Genomic DNA, 22,431 nt, shown 5'->3' with positions numbered 1-22,431 from the left:
GACGGTGAATCTTCCCATTGCCCCCCCCCACAACTCTTGAGTGGCATTTCGGTGACAAGGACTTTCAAGTCAGGTTTTCTCAGTCCCTCTGCTTTGGCATAAAGCGTGCTCGACGAAGTTGGGCAAGGGCAGCACCTGCGCCCTGACTTCCGGTGGTGCTGCCATTGGTTAGCGTGGCGTTGGGATGAAAAAGGAAAAGGTTATCAAAATGAATGGAATGTGGACTAATATTTCCGAACAGAGAGAACAGTGTTTGCCAAATGCATGCATTACACAGAGTTCATCCATGTCAGGCAGTGAATAATTCCCTTTCTCTAAGCCGCCCTCGCCTTGTGACTGTTAGCTCTTACATAATTTCTAGACGCAGAATAGGATATTGTTTAACTGAAACTGCAGTTGCTGGTCACAAGTGGCTGCAGAAATGGTCAGAGAGTTCAAGTGATGCTTTCCGAACTTTTGTAGCAATTGCTCCTTTGGCTGCAGGTGTGGTTTCATTCAGCTTGACTGGTTCCCTCAGTGTCTCAGCTTCGAGGGCAGCTGTTGGCTATGAAACGGTTAACCTGCTTCTTCATTCCAACTCCTGCAACTCTGAGTGTTGACCAAGCAGAAGAGCTCTCTCCGCACAGTGAGAGGTCTCCTTGTTTGGCTTCGTCGTGAGTTTTATTATATAACGCGATTGAGGAAATGTTTTACAAACTAAATTAAATTATAATCCTGACCATGAGCGCTCAGAACAGTGTATCGGTTTCTTAAGGCATTTTTTTAATTCCATTTTTGTGTGACATCATGGCTTCTAAAAATACTTGGCTTTGAACGTGATTAGCTTTTAAATTCTACATAGATGTCCCGAAGGTGGAGTAGCATATGAAATCCTGAGTCATGAATTAAGGTAGAATTCCAAGAGCTAAGTGATGAACTAACTTCACGTTTCTAGTTACAATCCAATATACATGTGCTGTTTTTTATGTCACGTGTCACACAGTAGCATATTTTAAAGAGAAAAGAAAGTTAGAGTAAAGAATCTGTGCCATTGTAAGCAAGTATAAAGGATTTGACTTGAGTGATTATCAGTTTGGTAATGTCTTGGTAAAACCAATGAATTGTAGTAGTTTAAGAGTTTGCTTCGGTTGGGATCAGAGTTGCCGGCTCTGGGAAGGCGGCCCTGGCCGGGTCGGGTAGGTTCTGTGCTAACGGAAGCCAGCTGAGTAGCAGAGTGTTCCATTTTTTTACCATTTGGGGCAACAGCCTCTAGCAAGACGACTCCTTAAGTTATTGTACGTATAAGGAGTTGTACTGTTCCCTACTTTCTCTGCCCTTGCTGTAACGAGGAAACCGACATCTTCATTGAACATGTTAATATCTTCAGTGCTTGCCCCAAATTTGCTGCATATAACCTGTCTGAAGGAATTGTTCATCTTAACAATTTAGAAAACAATTTAAAAAAAAAAAAGAGGAAGTGGTTAGTATGAATACAGGAAATAAATTTTGCAACTACAGCTTGATCTTCCAGTTTAAACTGCTTTTAATTTACAGGAGACAATATAGAATTAAAAACACTGTCCAAAATGAAGGTTGTTGCTGACTCTTCTTTTATAAGTGGATCAGTATTCAAATCAGAGATTCTAGAGAAGACACTTTTGTTAGTCTCTTGTTTATATCTGTCCTGCAAGAAGTCATCTGTAGGGTTTATGTTTTATTTATTTTGCTTCTCAGCATGTTTGTTATTAAATGAACATCCTGAATGGTTTCTATTGTTTCATTCTTAATGTTTGTCCTGAGTAGTAATAGATATGTTTACTTCCTTTGACATTTCCCATGGGAAATAGAATTTGATGGAAATTTTCTCCAATTATTAGATGTGGAATAAATGTATTTATATTTGCAAACAAGACACAGCTTTGATCTATGTCATGAATGAATATTCGTGGGATGAGATTAAGGGGGGCAGGAAACATGACGCTCATATTAGTTTTACCATTAATATGAAATCTGTGACAGGAATGTTGAAACATAAAATTCCTTACTATGGTCAAATGTTTCACACAAAACTACTCTTGAAGTTGTAGCCAGCTCCTAGTTTCGGTTCATTCTCTAGAAGTTACTACTGTCTCACTTATTAACCTTAATTTTTCACTTATTAGTTTTTGAAGTAAGTGGTTTTTACACTGAAAATTGAGTTTGGTTAAATAAGCATCTAAAAAGAAACAGGAAAGCCAGAATTTCAAAATCTCAGTGTATCAGATATGGTGGGGGGGGGGGGCGGGGGGGCGGGGGTGCTACCAGAAGTGAATTTATATAAAGACTACATGCTTTCAAAAGCCTCTCCAGTGAAATATTCCCAGTATGCACTTCATCTGCATGAAAACGTTGACATGAGAATCTATCTTAGCTTTGCTTCCATACTCCTGAAAGCATAAGCATCACCAAGCCTCTAGTTAATGTGCAAAATACCAACAGAGCAAGGCAAGGTGATGGGTCCTTCTTATACCCTAGATCTCAAGCTAAAACGGAATTGAATAAAATGTGGTCTGAATACAAATATTCATATGACATGACTATAGGGATATGAATAGGAAATGAAACTGAATTAAGGTAAATATTGTGTGTGTGTGTGTGTGTGTGTGTGTGTGTGTGTGTGTAGCTTCAAACACTTGGCACTTACTATATGCCCCTCTCTGTTCTAAAGACTTTCATATGGTAACTCATTTAACAGCATCTTAGTGTTTACTGATAATAAAGGGCCTACCTTGGCCAAGAGCTTGTTCTTAATGTTAATCTTACATAGAAGTGGGTTCAGATCCTGTTTCTACCAATCACTAATGGTGCGACGGGGCAATTTATTTAATCTGAGCCTGTTTCCTACCCTATACAATAAGGATGATAGTACACCCTGCAAGGATGGTTGGGAGGCGTCAGTGGTAGTGATGTGTGTAAAGCAGTGGCCTGTTTTTGGACTTCTGTTAACTGGTTGAGACTGTTACTGCCATCTGAATTTTGCCTGTTTGTGACCTCCTTCGATTACTTCTGGTTACTCCCTCTCAATTCTTCCCGCTTCGACCTACTGTGAATCAGTTGAGTACATTTTGCACATTCTGGGCATCTAGGCGTCTGCAGGGAGATTTATTGAACAAACAGTGCAGAGCGTTGGTAGGATTGCTATAGATGCCTTTCATGAGGGCCCCGGTTAGCAAATGATGTCATGGAGAGGCCAGGAAGACCAGGGTCCGTGGGGAAGACCCTGTTCCATGCCGAACTCCATGGTGACAAGAACCAGAGCAAAGCAGTTAAAGTGATTGAGTTACATCATACATGTAATCACCTGGTCCTGTGACCAGCAGGTCCTAGGAGCTCAGAAGTGGTTTGCGGATGTTGCCTCTGAAAAAACTCCATGTGGAGCACAGTTTGTGGGGCTAGGTCTGAAGGAGGACTTGGGAGTGGGGCGTGAAGAATGGGTAGAAGTTGAAAGGAAGGAACAGGGAGAGAGCAACTGAGGTGGCGAGAACTTCATCCAGGCCTCTGAGGGAAACACGTTGCAGATGCTGACCTGCCTGGCGGGGCAGGGGACCTAGCTGGAGAGGTCAGATAAGAACGGATCATGATGCTCAAAGCAAAATGGCGGAAGGAATGTGACCCTGATGAAATGCTATGGAACCTACTGCTCAAAAAAACTGGCACTGGAAAAGTGTTTTATGTTTTCTTTCTTAAAAAAATATTTTTTTATTGATTTCAGAGAGGAAGGGAGAGGGAGAGAGAGATAGAAACATCAATGATGAGAGAGAATCATTGATGGGCTGACTCCTGCACGCCCCCTACTGGGGATCAAGCCCGCAACCCAAGCACGTGCCCTTGACTGGAATCGAACCCGGGACCCTCCAGTCTGCAGGCCGACGCTCTATCCACTGACCCACACCGGCCAGGGCGTGTTTTATATTTTCTAAAAGGGTTTTAATCCTCTCCATCAATGCTTTTATTCCCTTATAGATTAAAAGGGTAAGGGTATAAAATGTTAAATGCCATGGCCCTAAAGTGGCCCTGCTGATGCGGTACAGCCAAGACAAAGCTCCTCTCCATGCCTCGAGTTCAGTGTTCTTGCCAGGCTGCCATGACTTTACCTTATGGTGGTCATTTCAAACTAGAGGCCCGGTGCACGAAAATCGTGCAAGAGTAGGCCTTCCCTCTGGCACCCAGGACCCTGGCTTCCCTCCGGCCGCTGGCAGGCACCCAGGACCCAGGCTTCCCTCGCAGCCCCGACTTCATCCAGAAGGTCGTCTGGAAGGACGTCCAGTCTAATTAGCATATTACACTTTTATTATAGATGAGCTCTTCCCTGTGAGCCACTGTGCGTGCCTACAGCACTAGGCAGGGGAGAGTGAGTTGGGTAAGATGACAAGTAGTCATTGATGTGGGGCCCCGGGATCGCAGGCCTAATAAGGAGAGGTGGGGCCTTACCAGAGGCGGAGGCTCAGGAACCGCCGAAGGGGCAGCCTTCGATTCCCCATCTGTCCCCGCGGCAGTGGCCATGCGGTAATGCGGGCCAACTTACCTTCTTGTGATTTCTTTTGACGTTTAAAATTTCTTTAATCACGTTACATGATTTTGTTTTACATCTTTTCTTTCAAAATGTCCTTTTAGCTCAGATTCTTACGGTGGTCATTTTCTCTCTATTGTGTCCGCTCTCGTGCGTTTATGATGATGATTGTCTTTTTTGTTTGAGCATATCCTCAGCAGGGATTTTGTCTCTCTCTGAGAATCCCGTCAAAGCAGGATTGTGGGACTATCCTCCCCTCCAGGTTTTATATTTGTTTCTGCCAGACAATCTCTAACTAATTTTTATGTTCATCACGTGGGCTTGGGATTCTGGTACCACCTGTATAACACATACACAAGGGTAAGGTTTTGTTTCTCAAATACACTCTTTCCCCACTCCCCCCTGTAGCCTGAGACCTCAGCAAGCTTCCTGGCTGTCTTGTCTGATCACTACAGAAGTTCTGCTGGGTGTCACCCGGCTTAAAGGAGAGGAAGGGTCTATGATCTTACACCTTAAGCTCGTTGATAGCATTTACTGAATAGCACATGTGAGATTTTTAGTATTAAACATTGCTGTTTGAAATCTATTGTGACTTGGGCAAGTAAACAGCTGCTAACCTAACTCCAGACACCTTAAATTTCCTCAGGACTGGAAGTATAGTATTTCACTTATTTACCTTGGAGGGTGGGTGGTCTGTATCGTGAATAATTTTCTTCTCTCCTCTGGAACATATATTTTCTAGAATTGTATTTACAAAGTGCTTTCAATATTTTTGTTTTTCACAGTAACGGCACAGCAATAGAGAATGGTGGTCATCTAAGCATTAACTTCCCAGAACCCAGCTCTCTTCAGCTGTCTGTATATGAAACCTTGTGACTGTCATACTCGGTAGCGAGGTTGTTTATTAAGGGGAGAAGGGGAAGAGAAAGAGATCATTTCAAACCTACCATAACTGAAAACGCAAGGCTCTTGCCAATGACAATGCAATTAGAAGCCAGGGAAGAGGAAGAGTCTTAGAGCCTCCGAGCTCCTCCCGAATCTGTTCTCGCTGGCCCACCTTGGAGTTGTGCCAGGGTCAAGATGAACCATGTCGGCATTGGCTTCTCTTTTAGCAGAAATTGCCACTCACCTTGAGTAAGCAGATATTTCACATTCTGCTTTTCAAATAAAGCATCCGGGATATAGAGGAACAGAAGGCCTTTTCTTAAAACTGTTTAGCAAGTGAATGGCCCCTGTGGGATTGAGATGCTGGTCTCATTTGCTATCTCTCCATATTCTCTCCTATTTCAGTGACTCTGCACCAGGGGGGCCAACCAGGCTGGGGCGGCCAGTTGTAAGGCTGTTAAAAAAAAAAAAATAAATCAGGAAATTGCTGGAATATTTCAAGCACATTTCTTTGGTTAACTTATTTTGAAGTTTTTCTCTGTTTTGTATTTTAGCTGCCTTTATAATTTATCAAAGACAGACTCATTGTTTTGGCAAGTTCCCGGCCTGGAAGGCTCCAACAAAAACTCCCAGCACTCAGTCTGAATAGGAATTTTTAAATGCATTCTTAGTCTTGAACTTGGAAATGTATTCTAGATGCAGCCGTGCTGGGAAATTTGAACAATGCCATTTATCATACAACAACACTGATCCAGACAGAGGCCTTTTTCATCTCTTCCCATGTTGGTAACCCTCCTGCTACATTATCTTTTCAGAGCTTCTTGTTTTTTTGGGGGGCCTCAAAGGCAAGCCTTCAACCTTTCCGTTTCTAGAATTCAGCATTAAAATCTGCCTCTTTTACTAATCTTTTTGGCAAGAAAAGATATTCCCTAATCACTCTTACAGAAGTGATCATGATTAATGCTTTATATTTTTACAATAATGGGGTTATGCTGTAAATACTGTTTTGGAAACTTTAAAAAAATTAAATTATATACAGCTTTCACTTTCCTTGATGATTAAATATTCTTTTTTTTTTTTTAATTGATTTTAGAGAGAGAGGAAAGGAGAGGAAATGATATGGAAACATCGATGGGCTGCTTCCTGCACTCTCCCTCCTGGGATCAAGCTGGCAATCCAGGCATGTGCCCTGACCGGGAATCGAACTGATGACCTTTGGGTGCATGGATCGATGCTCAATCAACTGAGCCACACTGGCTGGGCTAAATATTCTTTCACATTATTTTTTTCTTTTTAAATACTACACATTGGTGCATTAAGGGCATGACATAGCCCTAGCCGGTGTGGCTCAGTGGATAGAGGGTCGGCACACGGACTGAAGGGTCCTGGGTTTGATTCCGGTCAAGGGCATGTTCCTCAGTTGTAGACTCCATTTAAAATTATTTCATTAGGGCCAAAACCGGTTTGGCTCAGTGGATAGAGCGTCGGCCTGCGGACTGAGGGGTCCCGGGTTCGATTCCGGTCAAGGGCATGTACATTGGTTGCGGGCACATCCCCGGTGGGAGGTGTGCAGGAGGCAGCTGATCGATGTTTCTCTCTCATCGATGTTTCTGGCTCTCTATCCCTCTCCCTTCCTCTCTGTAAAATATCAATAAAATATATTTAAAAAAAAAAAAATTATTTCATTAGGGTCAGTTCCCACCGGTAGAATTCTGGGCCAAAGACTAGTTTTTGACAAATCCCAGTAAATCAGTACCAGCACAAGCTTCCAGGCATTCTCAACAGGATCTCCCTTGTGGGCCCCCCTTGTATGCTGTGCAGACGTGTGTGCTTCTCATCAGCCTGGACTGTCCAGAAGCGAGGTGTCCCCTGGTGGGAGCCCCTCGGTGGCTCAGACTCACCACATTTGCCAGCTGTTGATTGGGGATCACCATGGTGTCATTTAGTGGTATCCTTGCAGCTGTTTTTCTAGAACTTTCCAGTGATTTGTTCCAGGCTACAGTGCCTTCCTTCGATGTTTTCGCAGACACTGCCCCCCAACACACACACAAATTGCAAACTCCAGGCTGTCACTGTGAATAGTGATTATCAGAGGCTAGAAGGTGTGGGTACTTCTACTTTCTAGACCAGGGGTGGGCAAACTTTTTGACTCGAGGGCCACAATGGGTTCTTAAACTGGACCGGAGGGCCGGAACAAAAGCATGGATGGAGTGTTTGTGTGAACTAATATAAATTCAAAGTAAACATCATTACATAAAAGGGTACGGTCTTTTTTTTTATTTCAATAGTTTTATTCATTTCAAACATTTTAACACCAGCGTTGATGCTAATGTGCAGTGGTGCATGTTAACACAAATGCCCTGTAGCACGCATTTTTTACAGGCGCAAGGGGGAGAAGCAAACGCGGCGCAAAATGCATTTGTTTTGCCGCTAACACATGCGGTTAGCGGCCACGGTAGCGTTACTGATACCGCATCCGTATCAGCAAAAAAATGCAGCCGCAGCATGGCTAGTGTGACATGTCCTCTGTGTGTCTTTTTCCCTGCTGCGCGCGTCCGCAGTGGGAAAAAAAAACTGCAGTGGATACAAGCCCTAAAAGCTGAAAGTCTTTGCTGTTTTATTAACAAATTATTGTGATGTACAGAATGTGGGAACAGGAAAAAATTGTGTTTGAGTAGAGCTCTTAATATTACCTCAGAAAGGCTCTGATACTGTGCTCTCCAGGGGCGTGTCTCCCTACATCCCCACGATAGCGTGTCTCCGCATTCCCAGGGTGATGTCGGAGGACGTGTCCGCGGGCATTCCAAGGAGCCTCTGGAAGATGGAGAGGTTGTTCCTTCTACTGAATGGGGATATAAATCCACCCACTCAGAAGAAGGAGCTGGCCCTGTTTCCCGACGTTGCCATGTTAACACTGCTGCTGGTGAAGGAGCTGAGGGGAGAGCAAGAGAACCCTCCGCTCTTTCGGCTCCGCGGGCCGGATAGAACAGCCGAACGGGCCGGATCCGGCCCACGGGCCGTAGTTTGCCCACGGCTGTTCTAAACCATACAGCTCTGTAAATCTGAATTATTTTACAGCAAGCACATTTTAGTAATTGGGTGAAAAAAGAACTAAAGAGAGAGGGTGGGCCAAATAGCGTAGGCTAGCCACAATATTGAGTCAATAGCTCAGGTAGATTGGAGAGAGGTAGGTCAAGAGCCAAGCGCCAGATTCTTGCTGCGCCTCAGGCCGGCCGCACACCCTGCCGGCGGGGTCCCGGCCCTGCGGTCCGGCCATCTGCTCTGGGAGCGGAGCTGCTGCGCATCGCCATGCGGAACAGTAACTTCAGGATGGAATCTCGATTCCAGCCCCCTTTCCCTCCAGCCTAAAGTACATTTGGCCCCTGATGATAATGAGGAAATCAAGTAGTGAACGTACAGCTGCTTCAGAGAATGTTTACTATTATTTGAGCCACCAGAGCTGTCAAATATTCCTCCTTTGCTGTCCCCAAATTCTTGGTAATAAAAAGCAGGGTTTTGTGCTTCATTATATTACATGCAAAGGGCAGAGGCAACTTCCCCAGAGCTCTGCGGTGAAAGTGTGTCCCTTAAGGGACAGCAGGGTCACACAGCCCGAGGCGGCTGAGGTCATGATAAAAAATTAATAAATCTCGTTACTGCCCAGTCGGCATGGCTCAGTGGTTGAGCATCGACCTATGAACCAGGAGGTCATGGTTCAATTCCCAGTCAGGACCCAGGAAGTCGAACAGGGAAGTCACTTCACACGTCGTCCGGGCTAATAATCTAAATGCGTTCCAATATTATCTTAAGCCCGGTTGGGTTTAGAAGCCCAGGGCTGCAGTTCAGTTTCTAGTATATTGTTTCCTTTATTTAGAAACTGCAAGTCTGACCTCTTGGGCAGGAAGCTGTACTTCCATAGGATGTGGGGGCAGACTGTATGAAGGATTGCCCAAATGCTGACGGAAGGAGGCTTACCTCGGGGTGGTGAACACGCCAGGCAATAGACAGATGGCGTAAAGAATTGTGCACCGGAAACCTCTGTCATTTTATTAACCAGTGTCACCCCAATAAATTCAATAAAAAATTTAAAAAAGAAGAAGAATTACCCAGTAATACTTTCAACAATAAAGATAACTTTAAAAAAAAGCGTTACCTAGCCGTGAACTCATGCGTAACCAGTACATACTTCTAATCTACTTGGATTTATTTGGGGGAAATTCCCCAGGGCTTGTCACAGAAATTCTCAAGTTTAAATTCAGTCTTTGTGATGGACAGTGAAAGCGGACTAGGTCTTATTCGAAGATGTGTGTGACTTAGTCTCCTGCAGTTGTGGTCATTCTGGGCTTTTTTAGATTATCTCTAAATTCCGTGACTCTGACTCATTAAAAAAAAAAAAAAAGCCCAAATCCTCTGAACTTCTCTCCGCCCTGCAGTAATGTCGCTATAAGACGCGGTGTCTTTTAGTGTTAGAATGGAAATTTTAATTAATGGAACCTCTTTAAGATAAGCGTGGCTATTTTTAGACTGACTTAAAAAAGAAAGGAGAAATAGTGATGCTTTAATCTTTGTGTAGATTAGCATGAGGAGGTGCACTTGCTAAAACATCTAGCTACTAACTGGTTACTTCAGATAATCTTTGAAAATACTATTAAAGATAGTTCTAAAAACGTATCTGTTATAATAAGTAACTGATTAAGCTGGCTCTTTGCATCGTAAAATTAAACACAACAGCTTACAAAACAAAAATAGATTTTCCACATTAAAACTTGGTCAGAACAATGGCACATTCCTGGGCTCGGGATTCAAAAGTGAGGATTAATTCAAAGCAGATGCGTGCCGGGATGGAGGCTAAGACAGTCCTGCCTTCCTGCTGTGACCTTGAGGAATTGAATGCACAACAAGACTTTGCTTCCGTTAAGTGCTTCTCTATCCTTTTAGCGAGGGAGAGGGAGGCTGTGGAAATACATGGACTTTTGTCCTCTCTGTCCAAGCAGCTCCCTGAGGGACTGGCTTCTTTAACATAAAAGGTGGACCCGTTCCCTCTGGCGGATGTTGATCTGGCTTTTCTTGTGCTCAGCTGATACACGTGCCTGCTTATTTCGGTCCCTTCCACAGTCCACACTAGTGGCCCTAGTTATATGAAAGGACATCAGGAAACTATTATGCATTAATATGCTTACAAAGGCCATCAGCTAGCCAAAGCGAAGACATCACTGGAGATTCCGGGGAGGGAGGAGGAAGCGGATCACAGCCACTTCCTCCCACATGGTACTGCGGGGCCTCCACAGGGCTCGCCCCCAGATCTCACCAGGAAAAATATTCCAAGGCTGGCATGAGGGACTTGTCCTCAGGAGGCATTTATCCGCTCATGTGGTGTGTGTGTGTGTGTGTGTGTGTGTGTATGTACATGCGTAAATACATACATACATACGTGTATGTGTATATGTAGGGTGTCCCCCCAAAATGTTTGCACACTTTCACAGCTAATAGCTGTTAAATGAAATGCATTTTAATAAATTAACTATATTCTAAGTTTGTATGCATTTTGGGGGGGACGCCCTGTGTATAATAATGACGTCCTGATCTCTGCTTCAGAACTAAGCTATTTCAAAAATTCACCGAGGTAGATCGTTTCTCCAAAACTCACACGGGGACTCTCCATCTTCTTGCTTGTTATTCTTGTTCACAGAGGTGGTGAGCGCTCCCCGCCCCTGGGGTTTTGTGTCTTTTTCTGAGGGAGGTTTGTGAATGAAATAGAGAATTTTTTAGACAGTTGAGGCCTACCTGGGAATTCCCTTGTGTTTTTTCAGATTCATAGCCAAGCGATGAAGGTAAAGTCTGGGTAACTGAAAGAGTTAAGAGGACTTCGTGTCGTTGGCCTGAGAGGGACAGATGGGGTGCGCGTAGGTGGGGAAGCGATTTGGCGGAGGAGGGCGTGGGGGTGTCAGGGTAGCTGCGCACTTAGCGTGTTGGGGACGGATTATATGTTTACTGAGACACAGTAGAAGCGGAAGCCAAGCGCAGCATATGGTCAGGATGGGGCAGGACGGGCGGCCGGCTAAGAGAAAGAGTGGCAGCTGAAATGCCAGGGGAGATGAGAAATGCATATGATGGTTTTGAGGTGCCCGAGGCCTCAAGGAACGGAAACACGGCGGGCAGTAAGGAAACTCGTTTGCTCTGCTGGTACTGTTACCTGGTTTGGGGAGTGAGTCTGTGTGAATGGGGAAGAGGATAAAGGAAGCCTCTCCCAGCGACCACCTTGGGCCTGGACCAGTGCGCCTCTGAGTCAGGGAGTCAGGAAGTGAGAACCAGGGTTAGCCTTCACGTCACAGGCAGGAAACCAACAAAGGATGCGATGCTAAAACCCCGAGGAGATGTTATCAGCGATCAGCCCGGAAGGGATGACCAACCCCCACGTGTCTTCTTAGGGTTTACGTTTGAACGTCCCTGTTTTCTCTTTTCCTTTCTTGTTTTTAACCGTTGGGTTCAGAACACAAACAAACAAAAGGCTGCCTTGGTTATGTTGGAACGAGCCCTTTTCCTGTCGTGTTGTTGGCTCAGTGTGGCATGCTCGCCGGGTCAGCTGCCAGCCAAGCCTTCTCTTCCTCTGGCAGCGGGTGGGGGTGGCCGTGTGGACCCCAGTCTTGGAGCTCCTGAGCAGTGTTAGCTAGGGGCCCTCCAAGTGCTGCGTGAGCGTAGGATGGATTGCCAGCGTGGCTATCCCTGGTATCTGTGGATGACTTGACGTTTACACACGTACCGGCTGGAGCTTTAACATCCGTTCTGTAACATGCCAACACTTGCCCCTTTCCTGTAGGCATGCGAGAAACGAAAATGTGAATTAGAAGAGGGAACACATTTGTGAATTTTATTAGTGATGATTTAGGAGGGAGAAAGCCCACAGAATAGCATACATGCAAACACATACAAAGCACCAAGAGGGCGCAGGCTTACTGCTTCTTTAAAGTATAACAACAAACAAGTGTGGGAGGGTTAGAAACTCCATTTAGATCATGGTTCATGTGCCTTTTTTGTTCATGAACCCCACTGAGAATTGTTTTAGAAATGTCTGGACTCCCTCATGTCCTCTTCCTTAAGAAGAAAACATATATATATGTACGTGTATATACACAACGTTACATATATTTACGTACTCAGTTCTCACAAGGGCCATCCAGGCGACACAAATCTATGGATCTGGCCAGGTGCAGGTGCATATGCAGGTGAGAAAGAATGCGACTCTGGTGTCTCCCTAGACAGGGATGCCAAGTTAAGACAACAGAGAATGTCTAGGTTTGTGACACATTAGAACACATATCCTTACCTAAGTAAATTCAGATTCTAAACCATTTTTTAAAAATAACACCTGCTGTATTTTTTTTAAATATATATTTTATTGATTTTTTTTTTTTTTTACAGAGAGGAAGGGAAAGGGATAGAGAGTCAGAAACATCGATGAGAGAGAAACATCAATCAGCTGCCTCCTGCACACCCCCTACTGGGGATGTGCCCACAACCAAGGTACATGCCCTTGACCGGAATCGAACCTGGGACCCTTCAGTCCGCAGGCCGACGCTCTATCCACTGAGCCAAACCGGTTAGGGCACCTGCTGTGTTTTTAATAGCCAAGATATGGAAGCAACCCCAAATGACCATCAGTAGAGGATGGATGTAGAAGGTGTGGTACATATACGCAAAGGAATTATTACTTAGCCATAAAAAGAATGAAATCTTACCACTTGCAATAGCATGGCCGGGTAGCTCAATTAGTTAGAGCAGAGTCCCGATATGCCAAGGTTTCTGGTTCAGTCCCTAGGCCGGGCACGTATAAGAATCAGCTGATGAATGCACAAATAAGTGGAATGACAAGTTGATGTTTCTCTCTCTCTTTCCCTCCCCCTTCTTTTCTCTCTCTAAGATCAATCAATCAATAAAAAATAAAGATGCAAATTGGTAGTTACAGAACTCCTGGGGATATAAAGTACAGCATTTGGAATACAGTTAATAATATTGTAATACCTGTGTGCAGTGCCAAGTAGGTGCGAAATACCAGGGGAAACTCTTTGTACAGTATATGATTGCCTAACCACTATGCTGTACACCTGGAACAGATACAAAACAATGTGGACTGTAAACTGTACTCTTTAAAAATATAGCACCTGCTAAATACATCACATTTGAGGTTTAAAGTTGAGCCCAGCCCCTCCGGTTCGCAATTCTAGGCTTTCATTTGGTCTCTGTAAACATGGGGATATTCTTATTTTTTTGCCCCCAGGCACGACAGCAAGCTCAAATACGTCACCAAATGGCAGAAGACAGCAAAGCTGACTATTCATCGATTCTTCAGAAATTCAACCATGAGCAGCGCGACTATTACCACACTCACATTCCCAACATATTCCAGGTAAGTTTGTCTTTTTAAGAAACGTGTGGCTTTGGGATCGTGGTTGCTGGTTATATTCTAAGTTACGTATATAATTCTCAACTTCCTCTAACCCAAGTCATTTTGTGGAGCATTCCGACAAACGTAGACTCGCAGTAAAATGAAGTAAACTGTTCATCTCAAGATTCATCGGTAGCCTTGCTAGCTTCCTTGGTTTGCCCCTACAGTCTAGAACTGTGGTTCTTAAATTAACGCTTCCTTTGCTAAAAGGACCATTCTGGTTACTGCCTCCCCTCCCCCCACCCCTTACCCCCCCAAAAAAGCCACCTTAACTTTAGGAATCAATTAGCATTCATAGGTGTAGGATTTGAACAGGTGACCGTTCTTCGAATTGTTTTTCTTTTGACTCCTTTATGTTTTCCAAAACGGTGTGAGAAAAGATATTTGAGCCTTAAAACAAAACAGAAAGGATATACACATGTCCTCTCACTTGGGGAATCTTTTACAACCTCCAGTGCAGTTGTAGAAAAAAACAGTAACTTTGCTTCATAGCGTCGTCACGCACGCGAACAAGAGCCCCCCACCTCGTAGAAGGAAGCTGCGCTAGTTACGTCCCAGCCGAGCATCGGTTGAGACAGTTACTCAAATGCTATACTTTTGGTAAAGGGTGAAGCAGTGGGTCCAAGATGAAGGAAGTGTTTGAAATCTAACACCAAATGGTGTTAATACTACAAGTACCTGAGTTTGGCTCTAACCGGTTTGGCTCAGCGGATAGAGCGTCTGCCTGCGGACGGAAGGGTCCCGGGTTCGATTCCGGTCAAGGGCATGTATCTTGGTTGCGGGCACATCCCCGGTAGGGGGTGTGCAGGAGGCAGCTGATCAATGTTTCTCTCTCATTGATGTTTCTAACTCTCTATCCTTCTCCCTTCCTCTCTATAAAAAATCAATAAAAATATATTTTAAAAAATAATAAAATAAATAAAAGTACCTGAGTTGGGATTCTTGCTGAACTAGGAGTGGCGTTGTGTAAAGTATACATTTGGGCAGCCCACCAGTTCATAAAATGCGTGCACAGGGAGCCATAACCTTACAGTTGCTCTAACTCTAACCCCTTTCATGGGCCCGTTTACTTACTGGACAGTGGACCCATGATAGCTGTGCTGCTGAAAAACAGCATCGTTAATTGACAGCAGTGGGCAGGTGAATTTCACCCAAAATCTGATGTTACAGAAAATACAAGAGATGGAGGAGCGGAGGATAGTGAGACTCGGAGAATCCATGAAGACCTATGCGGAGGTCGACCGGCAGGTGATTCCAATAATTGGGAAGTGCTTGGATGGAATAGTGAAGGCGGCCGAGTGCATTGATGAGAAAACTGTAAGTATCGGAGGGGCCCTCATTCAGCCTTCTCGTGGCAGGCCGTCGCTCTCGGTGTCAACCGTAGATGCTTCTGCGCCTCTGGGTTTTCCATGTTTTGAGCGCCCTTCCCATCTTCCCGTCACCGCTGAACCTTTATTTCCATTTGCTCAGAGGCTTTGGGTGGTTCTATGTGCCTGGCTCATGGACAGAAATCACGAAATAGTCTCAGGGATCACCCTGTGTACAATGTCCACAGTCACCAGCAAGTTACTGTGAGGAGAGGTCCTTTAAAGGGAAATAGTAATGGTAGGTTTATAAGTTAAGTCTTCAATCTTGACTTTTCTGAAACCAGCCCGACTTTAATTTCTTACATTAGAAGCTCAGAAATTTCTTTTTCCTTGCAATTTTACAGTTTCACAAGGTTATGTCAGAATGGCGGTTTTCCCTTTTAACTACAATAACTACGGCGAATCAGTTGAAATCTTTTCAAATGATCTTCTCTAGTTGTTGGTTTTTTTTTAATCAGATGACCGTTGAGTTAGAATGTTATTACCAATCACTCGTATTTTTGTAATACTTCATCTGTGCACCGATTCCTTTATCTGGGGCACTGAGCTTGTAACTTTCTCACACATTGGTCTCCAACACCTGCCTCTGAGCCCCCTGAGGATATGTTGACCCGATGTGCCTAGCAGAGTGCACGCCGAGGACTTGGCATCGGTTCATTGATTCATCCAGCACACTGTCGTTGCACACCAGGTGCCATCTAGGTGTGCTAGGGATTCGGTAGAGCACAAGGAGGAGACCTTACATTCTAGCAGAGGAGAGACTGAGCAATAGCTATATGAAGTAAAACGATATGATACAGTAACATCACAAAGAACTGAGAAATTAGAGAGGTCATCTACTCTTTGCTCTGACTTTGTGTATGCTAAATTTTGCTTTCAGAACTTCTGATAGGAAATAGATTTTTGCGGGACTATTTTTTCAGGGAATTGCTGATAATGGCCCAGTTTATCTGTTTTTAGCCAAGTTCTTTCGTTTTTATTGATTTCAGAGAGGAAGGGAGAAGGAGAGAGAGATGGAAACATCAACGGTGAGAGAGAAGCATTGATCGGCTGCCTCTTGCACGCCCCACACTGGGGATCGAGCCTGCAACCCGGGCATGTGCCCCGACCGGTTCATAGCTCGACACTCAATCACTGAGCCACGCTGGCCAGGCTAGCCAAGTTCTTAATTAATATTTGTTTCTCCAAAGGCAGAAAACTGGTTATTGAAAGTACCTTCAAACCTCAACTCGACTTATAGTGTTACAAATTATTCTTTCTAATGATAAAACTATTACTAGAAAAATGTTTGTTATCCATTAATGTAGCTTCCTGAGAATAACATCTATGCAGTAAACGTAATTCATTGTGTAAAAAGCATTTACATGTATTTGAATGTGTTTGTGTGTGCTGGCTGTAATTTCAGGACTCACAGCTGGTCATAGAGGCTTATAAGTCAGGGTTTGAGCCTCCCGGAGACATCGAATTTGAGGACTACACGCAGCCGATGAAGCGTACCGTGTCGGAAAACAGCCTTTCCAATTCCAGGGGAGACGGCAAAGCAGAGCCCAAATTTGGGGGCAAACCCAAAGGAAAGTTGTGGCCGTTCATCAAGAAAAACAAGGTACTGGCGGTTGGGACCTGGTGTGAATGAGTTCGATAAAGTGGTAGATTTTGATTTTATCTTTTAGTCTTAAAAAAAAAAAAATACTAGGATTCTAAACCTGTAGCGTTAGAATACCACAAGTTAAAAAAAAAAAAAAAAAAAGGCCAGTGTGCTATTTTCTTTGAAAGCAGTCTTCTCTCTGGTGGCGGTACCTTTGCCATGGCCATTTGTCCAATTTCAGATGCATTGTCACCCACACTAACAGATGCCTGACCTCACCATTTCCCATCACGCCTCTCGCTCCTTAGACCGCTGGTCAGGTGGGCTGGTGAAGGGGCAGGGTGCACACTCCTGTGACCATTTATCAGCATCTCTAACTGCAGCGGTTTCCGCGGGCTGGTAACTCGGTTTTGAACTCATGCTAACACGCGGATCCATGAACGTTTTCCGTTTTCTTTCATAGTGTAACACGTAGGTGCATGACGGCATTAACCTGGGCTTAAAACACGACCGAGGCAACATGACTGCTTTCCCCTTAGAATATTTACTCTTTAATTAAAAAAACAACAACAACAAACTATCTTGCTGTTTTCCCAACCCTAGCATTTACGGTCTTCCGTTTTCTCCCATCATGCTGTGTAAGTTTAGGTGGTCTCAGATGTTTACCCTTCTGGCTTACACCGGTTTAGAGTAACTGGTTAGAACTATAATTTGCATGTGAAAGTCCGCACGGGCTGCTTGTAAAGATTTCTTGCTGTTCTCTGCATTACTTACTAAAATCGCACTCTCATCCTGTCCTTCACTTCGGCACATTCTCCACGTTTTCTTTTGGACCATGGCCTAAATATTTAATTGTTTGTGTTTTACTTGCTTTGGGTCTCAAATATTATTTGATGCTTATTTTTGTTTTGTGTCTTTTATCTTCTTGTCTCTGATGTTTACTGTCACTGCTCCATCTCTTACACGTAGCTTATGTCCCTTTTAACATCCCCCCATCAGCCTCCCCCTCCTCCCCCTGCCTCTGCCTCACCCTCTGCTGTTCCCAACGGCCCCCAGTCTCCCAAGCAGCAAAAGGAACCCCTCTCCCATCGCTTCAACGAGTTCATGACCTCCAAACCCAAAATCCACTGCTTCAGGAGCCTAAAGCGAGGGGTAAGTCCTGCCCGAACCCTGTCTCTCCCGTGGGCTCTGGTTGCATGCTTTGCTCGGCGTTAACTTATTTGGTTTGTGAATGAACTCACTGTGTTTTCCCACGACGGAAAGCAGTCAGGACCTGTGACTCGAGACAGGCAGTTAGAAAGAGGAGGAAGAGAGAAGGAAGGAAGCAGGGTGGCTGGAAGGAGCCATCCCACCCAGAGTTCTTTCTGTCTTTAGTACATTCCAGAAGGACTGTTCTCCACTTCCCTTTTAAAACATTCAAGTCATTAATATTTTACAAAAAAAAAAAAAAGGAGAAGCTCAAGATTCAGTTTCTAAAGTTAGCGCCTTGTGAGATGAGGAATCAGAAGTCACTGTATAGTCGGGATATATTTCCTTAATAATTAATTACTGAAAGGACGTGAGGGTAACAGGGACACCTCTCTCTGAGCCCTGCCTCTGGGTCTGATGGGAGATGTGGGTCCCAGTGGTTTCTTCAGCTCTTCTGGTGAACGGAGGAGATGGTGGTAAAAATTCCGATAGAATGTCTGACTGGTAGGAGATGTTGGTAAAAATTCCGATAGAATGTCTGACTGGTAGGAGATGTTGATAAAGATTCCGATAGAATGTCTGACTAGTAGGAGATGTTGGTAAAAATTCCGATAGAATGTCTGACTGGTAGGAGATGTTGATAAAGATTCCGATAGAATGTCTGACTAGTAGGAGATTTTGGTAAAAATTCCGATAGAATGTCTGACTGGTAAGAGATGTTGATAAAGATTCCGATAGAATGTCTGACTAGTAGGAGATGTTGGTAAAAATTCCGATAGAATGTCTGACTAGTAGGAGATGTTGATAAAGATTCTGATAGAATGTCTGACTAGTAGGAGATGTTGATAAAGATTCCAAAAGAATGTCTGACTGGAGAAGGCCTGATGCGGTATTTATCTTTAAAAGGTGACGTAACAGCCACCGACATTTATTGAGTGCTTATTACATGCCAGACTCTGTTCTCCACACTCATTTACTTTACTCGGGTTCTTTTACTGAAAAATAAGAAAACTGAGACATGAAAAGGTAAAGTTAGGAAGATGGACAGCCAGGAGTTAGAGCCGGGAGCCTGTTCACAGGCTGGGGCTCTGTGACACCCGCAGAGAGAGAATCTGTTAGAACACAGGTGCCTCTTTCCGGGGTGGTTTAGACTCAGGTGGGCGGGTCTCATTACGGCGGCCTATGCTTAAGTCACATAACCCAGAGGAGAGAGCCATTTGAAAGGTTGGAATGAAGTAATGGCAGCATCCTGAATACATCTATACGGCCCGTGGGAGCTGCCCCCGGCCTCCCTTCATAAGGAATAAGTAAGCATGGAATCAGGAGTAACCGTGGGGGCCTCCATACCCCAGAGAGGCTTCCTCAGTCCGCCCGGGGGACCTGTGGCCCAGCTGCCGGGGCTGTTCCTGCACCAGCGTAAGTCCCACTCACTGTCCCTCCTTCTGGGTGAAAAGGAGGGTAACTGTGTCAGATAACTGAGCTGCTCCCTTTTAAACTCAGGGACAAAGACCACGGGTCTCTCACTGTTCAGGAAAAGACCCAAGAATGTCAGTGATCGGTGAGTGTAAGAAAAAGATGGCAAGAAAAAAATATAACACTTAAGCACACACACAAAACAGTGAAATAGGGAACTTGTTATTTTGATCATTGAAAGGACCCCTCCTCCCTCTCTCCCTCTTTTATTTTTTTAACCATAATTAGCACAGTGAATTTTATGTTTTACCCCTCAATCCTATGTTCAGCAAACCTGTTCAGAATTTTCCTAAATGGTGAGTGTGTTTTCTTTTACACACACATGCACACACATGTTTTTGTTTCTCTGTATTAGTCGGGTCAGATTTGATGTCCCTTCAAATCTGAAGTAGCAGTGCAAAAAAAAAGAAAGCAAAAGGAGAAGGAAAAAAGATAAAGGAAATAGATTATAGAAGTGGGATTAGGAAATTCAAAACGAAAAACAAATCTGAGGTTTGGGGGAATAAATTTGATTTTCAAGCAATTTCAGAACAGAAGGCACATGACTAAAATGATACAGTCCTTGCTATGGTTTTGTTTATTCTATTTTTGAGCGTGAAGACTATGGTGCCCCAGATAGGAAAAGTATCCTAGGAAGATAACAAATCTGTGATTTCAATGTGTCTTTTAATGTATCGTGCTTGCAGCGTTCAGACCCAGATTGAAAAAGCTTCTGTTACCAGAATGTATAAATCTTGTGCAAACACTTCTTAGCCGATTTTGTTTCTAAAGAATTAGACAGGATAAAATCTTTTCTGTTGTAAGTCGGTGACAGTTGTAAGAAAATGTTGGTTCATTGAACATCTTTAAAGATTGGCGTGCCACTTGAGCGTTGTTAACCATTATTTCATCTCTACGCTAGGAAGCATGTTCTCAATTTGCAATCTATAAGGTGTAATTTTATCGTCATAAGTTAGAATTTCTTTTTCCGGTCTGAGCAAAGGACTTCTAAATCTAAAGTGCGGACCTTTTTGTCCCATGTTTTAGAGTTAATTCTATGGGAAAAGGCCACCACAGTTGCTCAAATGATTTTGAAAATCCTTACCCAGGCTTGGTCAGATGTTACAATCCAATGGTTACTTCCGTTTTATTCACTGTATCGTGTTCTCTTGCTGATTATTGGCAGACTCAGTCTTTCTGTTTCCACAAAGAACTCCAGAAGAGGACGATAGGGAGACCCACGTATGCTTTTGAAGCTAGGGACTATGTTGTAAGTGTGTGTGACGGCCAGGCCCCGCAGTCATGGCACAGGCACTAACCCCATTGCCACCACCAAGACTGGGGACCCAGTGCATTCTGGCAGGCTTCCACCAAGAAAGGAAATTCTCCATTGAGAGACCCGGGCACCCGGGGAGAAAAAAGCCTAATGGTATAAATTCAACCCCAGGCTACTTCACCCGGGAAACTTGTATGGAAAAAGGAACCAAACTTCCCAATAACAATCAAACTTCCTAAAACGGTCAGCAAGCGGAGCTGGGTTTTCCCCCTTTCCATGGAGGTGACTGCAGTGTGAGAAGGTCTTACGGCAGGATTTCCCCCATAAGATGCAGCTGCGGAGCGTGGTCACAGGAGGATGACGCTCTCCAGATGGCAGTTGTGTGGCCCGGTCACCCACTTCCACACCTGTAACAGATCCCTAAGGGAATCACCCCATAAAGCTTGGAGAACCCCCTAAATCCGTGAAGCATGCGCAAGGTCACGGAGGAGTGGACCGACTTTCTGTGGCCCTCACACACGTTGCTCAGGTGTTTATTTCCGCGGTCCCCTGTCTTGTACTTGAGGTTAGTACCTGTGACTGCTGGTAACATGGATGCGCTAGCTCTCTATTCTCATGTGCCCTTGACCTCGTGCCTCCCAGACTCCATAACTGTCGCCTGACACTGACAGCTTTCAGTACTCCAGGGCCTCGCAATGCACCATACGCAGCCTTTAAAACAGGGGTCCTCAAACTACGGCCCGCGGGCCACATGCGGCCCGCCGAGGACATGTATCCGGCCCGCCGGGTGCCGCTGCCTGTCCTGCTTAGCAGCCGACACGTCCCGGGCCCGCAGTGCGCATAGGAATTTGTTCATAGGTTTTTTTTAAACTATAGTCCGGCCCTCCAACGGTCTGAGGGACAGTGAACTGGCCCCCTGTTTAAAAAGTTTGAGGACCCCTGCTTTAAAACATCCCCTTAGCAGATGATTCAGTTTCTAATTGCAAAAGATCTAACTGGCTGGCTTACAACGTAAAACTGAGAACCGGTTCCTAATCGTTCAAAGCAGTAGCAAATACTGTGATGGCGGGAAAATGGAACGTGTCCCAGAATTTGGTACATCCTCTTTTATGGGATTTATTCTTAATCCTAACGACTTATTATTATGAAGTGGTAATATTCTTAGGCTGTTTGTTTTGATGTTAGGATCCCGTATTTTATTTAACTTATTTTTGTTAATCCTCACCAGAGGATGTTTTCCCCATTAATTTTTAGAGAGAGTGGAAGGGAGAGGGAAAGACAGAGAGAAACAGCGATGTGAGAGAGACATGCATCCAAGGTACGTGCCCTTGACCAGAATTGAACCTGGGACCCTTCAGTGCCAAGGCCAACGCTCTGTCCACTGAGCCAACTCAGCCAGGGCAGGACCCTGTATGTTAGAATGCTTAAGAAAGACTATGTGACTTTAAAAAACAGAAGTAGCTGAATAGAGAGCAGATAGTGTGCCAGCGTCCAACCCCGGGCTCTCTGAGGCAGCGGTGTTGAGCGGGAATGTGCGAGAAACATCCGTCTCTGGCCGTGTGCTCCGTGGGGAAGGTATTTGCAGCGTTTCCCGCTGTGCGCCTTGAGCGTTGTCTGTAAAGAACTCAAACTGTGATGAGCAGGTCTGTGCCAAGTTCACAGGAGGGGCTCAAGGAGTCGCTGTCGCTGCCCACAGAACAGCCACGG

The 22,431-nt window shown here is 44.6% G+C and overlaps 1 protein-coding gene across 12 annotated transcripts in view; it reads left to right on the top strand.

Annotated features, from left to right (window-relative positions):
- Positions 1-22,431, top strand: part of FNBP1 (formin binding protein 1) — a 110,161-nt gene that overhangs the window by 69,798 nt on the left and 17,932 nt on the right. For 6 of the 12 annotated variants that reach the window (XM_080670212.1, XM_080670211.1, XM_080670214.1 and 3 more), the window contains exons 7-10: positions 13,689-13,817; positions 15,027-15,173; positions 16,629-16,826; positions 17,778-17,960. In XM_080670212.1, the coding sequence (XP_080526338.1) occupies positions 13,689-13,817; positions 15,027-15,173; positions 16,629-16,826; positions 17,778-17,960 (657 nt within the window). The remainder of the gene's footprint in view (positions 1-13,688; positions 13,818-15,026; positions 15,174-16,628; positions 16,827-17,777; positions 17,961-22,431) is intronic. The other 6 variants (XM_080670209.1, XM_080670208.1, XM_080670207.1 and 3 more) reach the window with 2 other exon arrangements.

Source organism: Plecotus auritus, assembly GCF_963455305.1.
Source record: "Plecotus auritus genome assembly, chromosome: 5".
NCBI classification, from domain to species: Eukaryota; Metazoa; Chordata; class Mammalia; order Chiroptera; family Vespertilionidae; genus Plecotus; species Plecotus auritus.
Note: the sequence above shows the minus strand (reverse complement) of the source record. Positions and strands in the feature narration are given on the sequence as shown.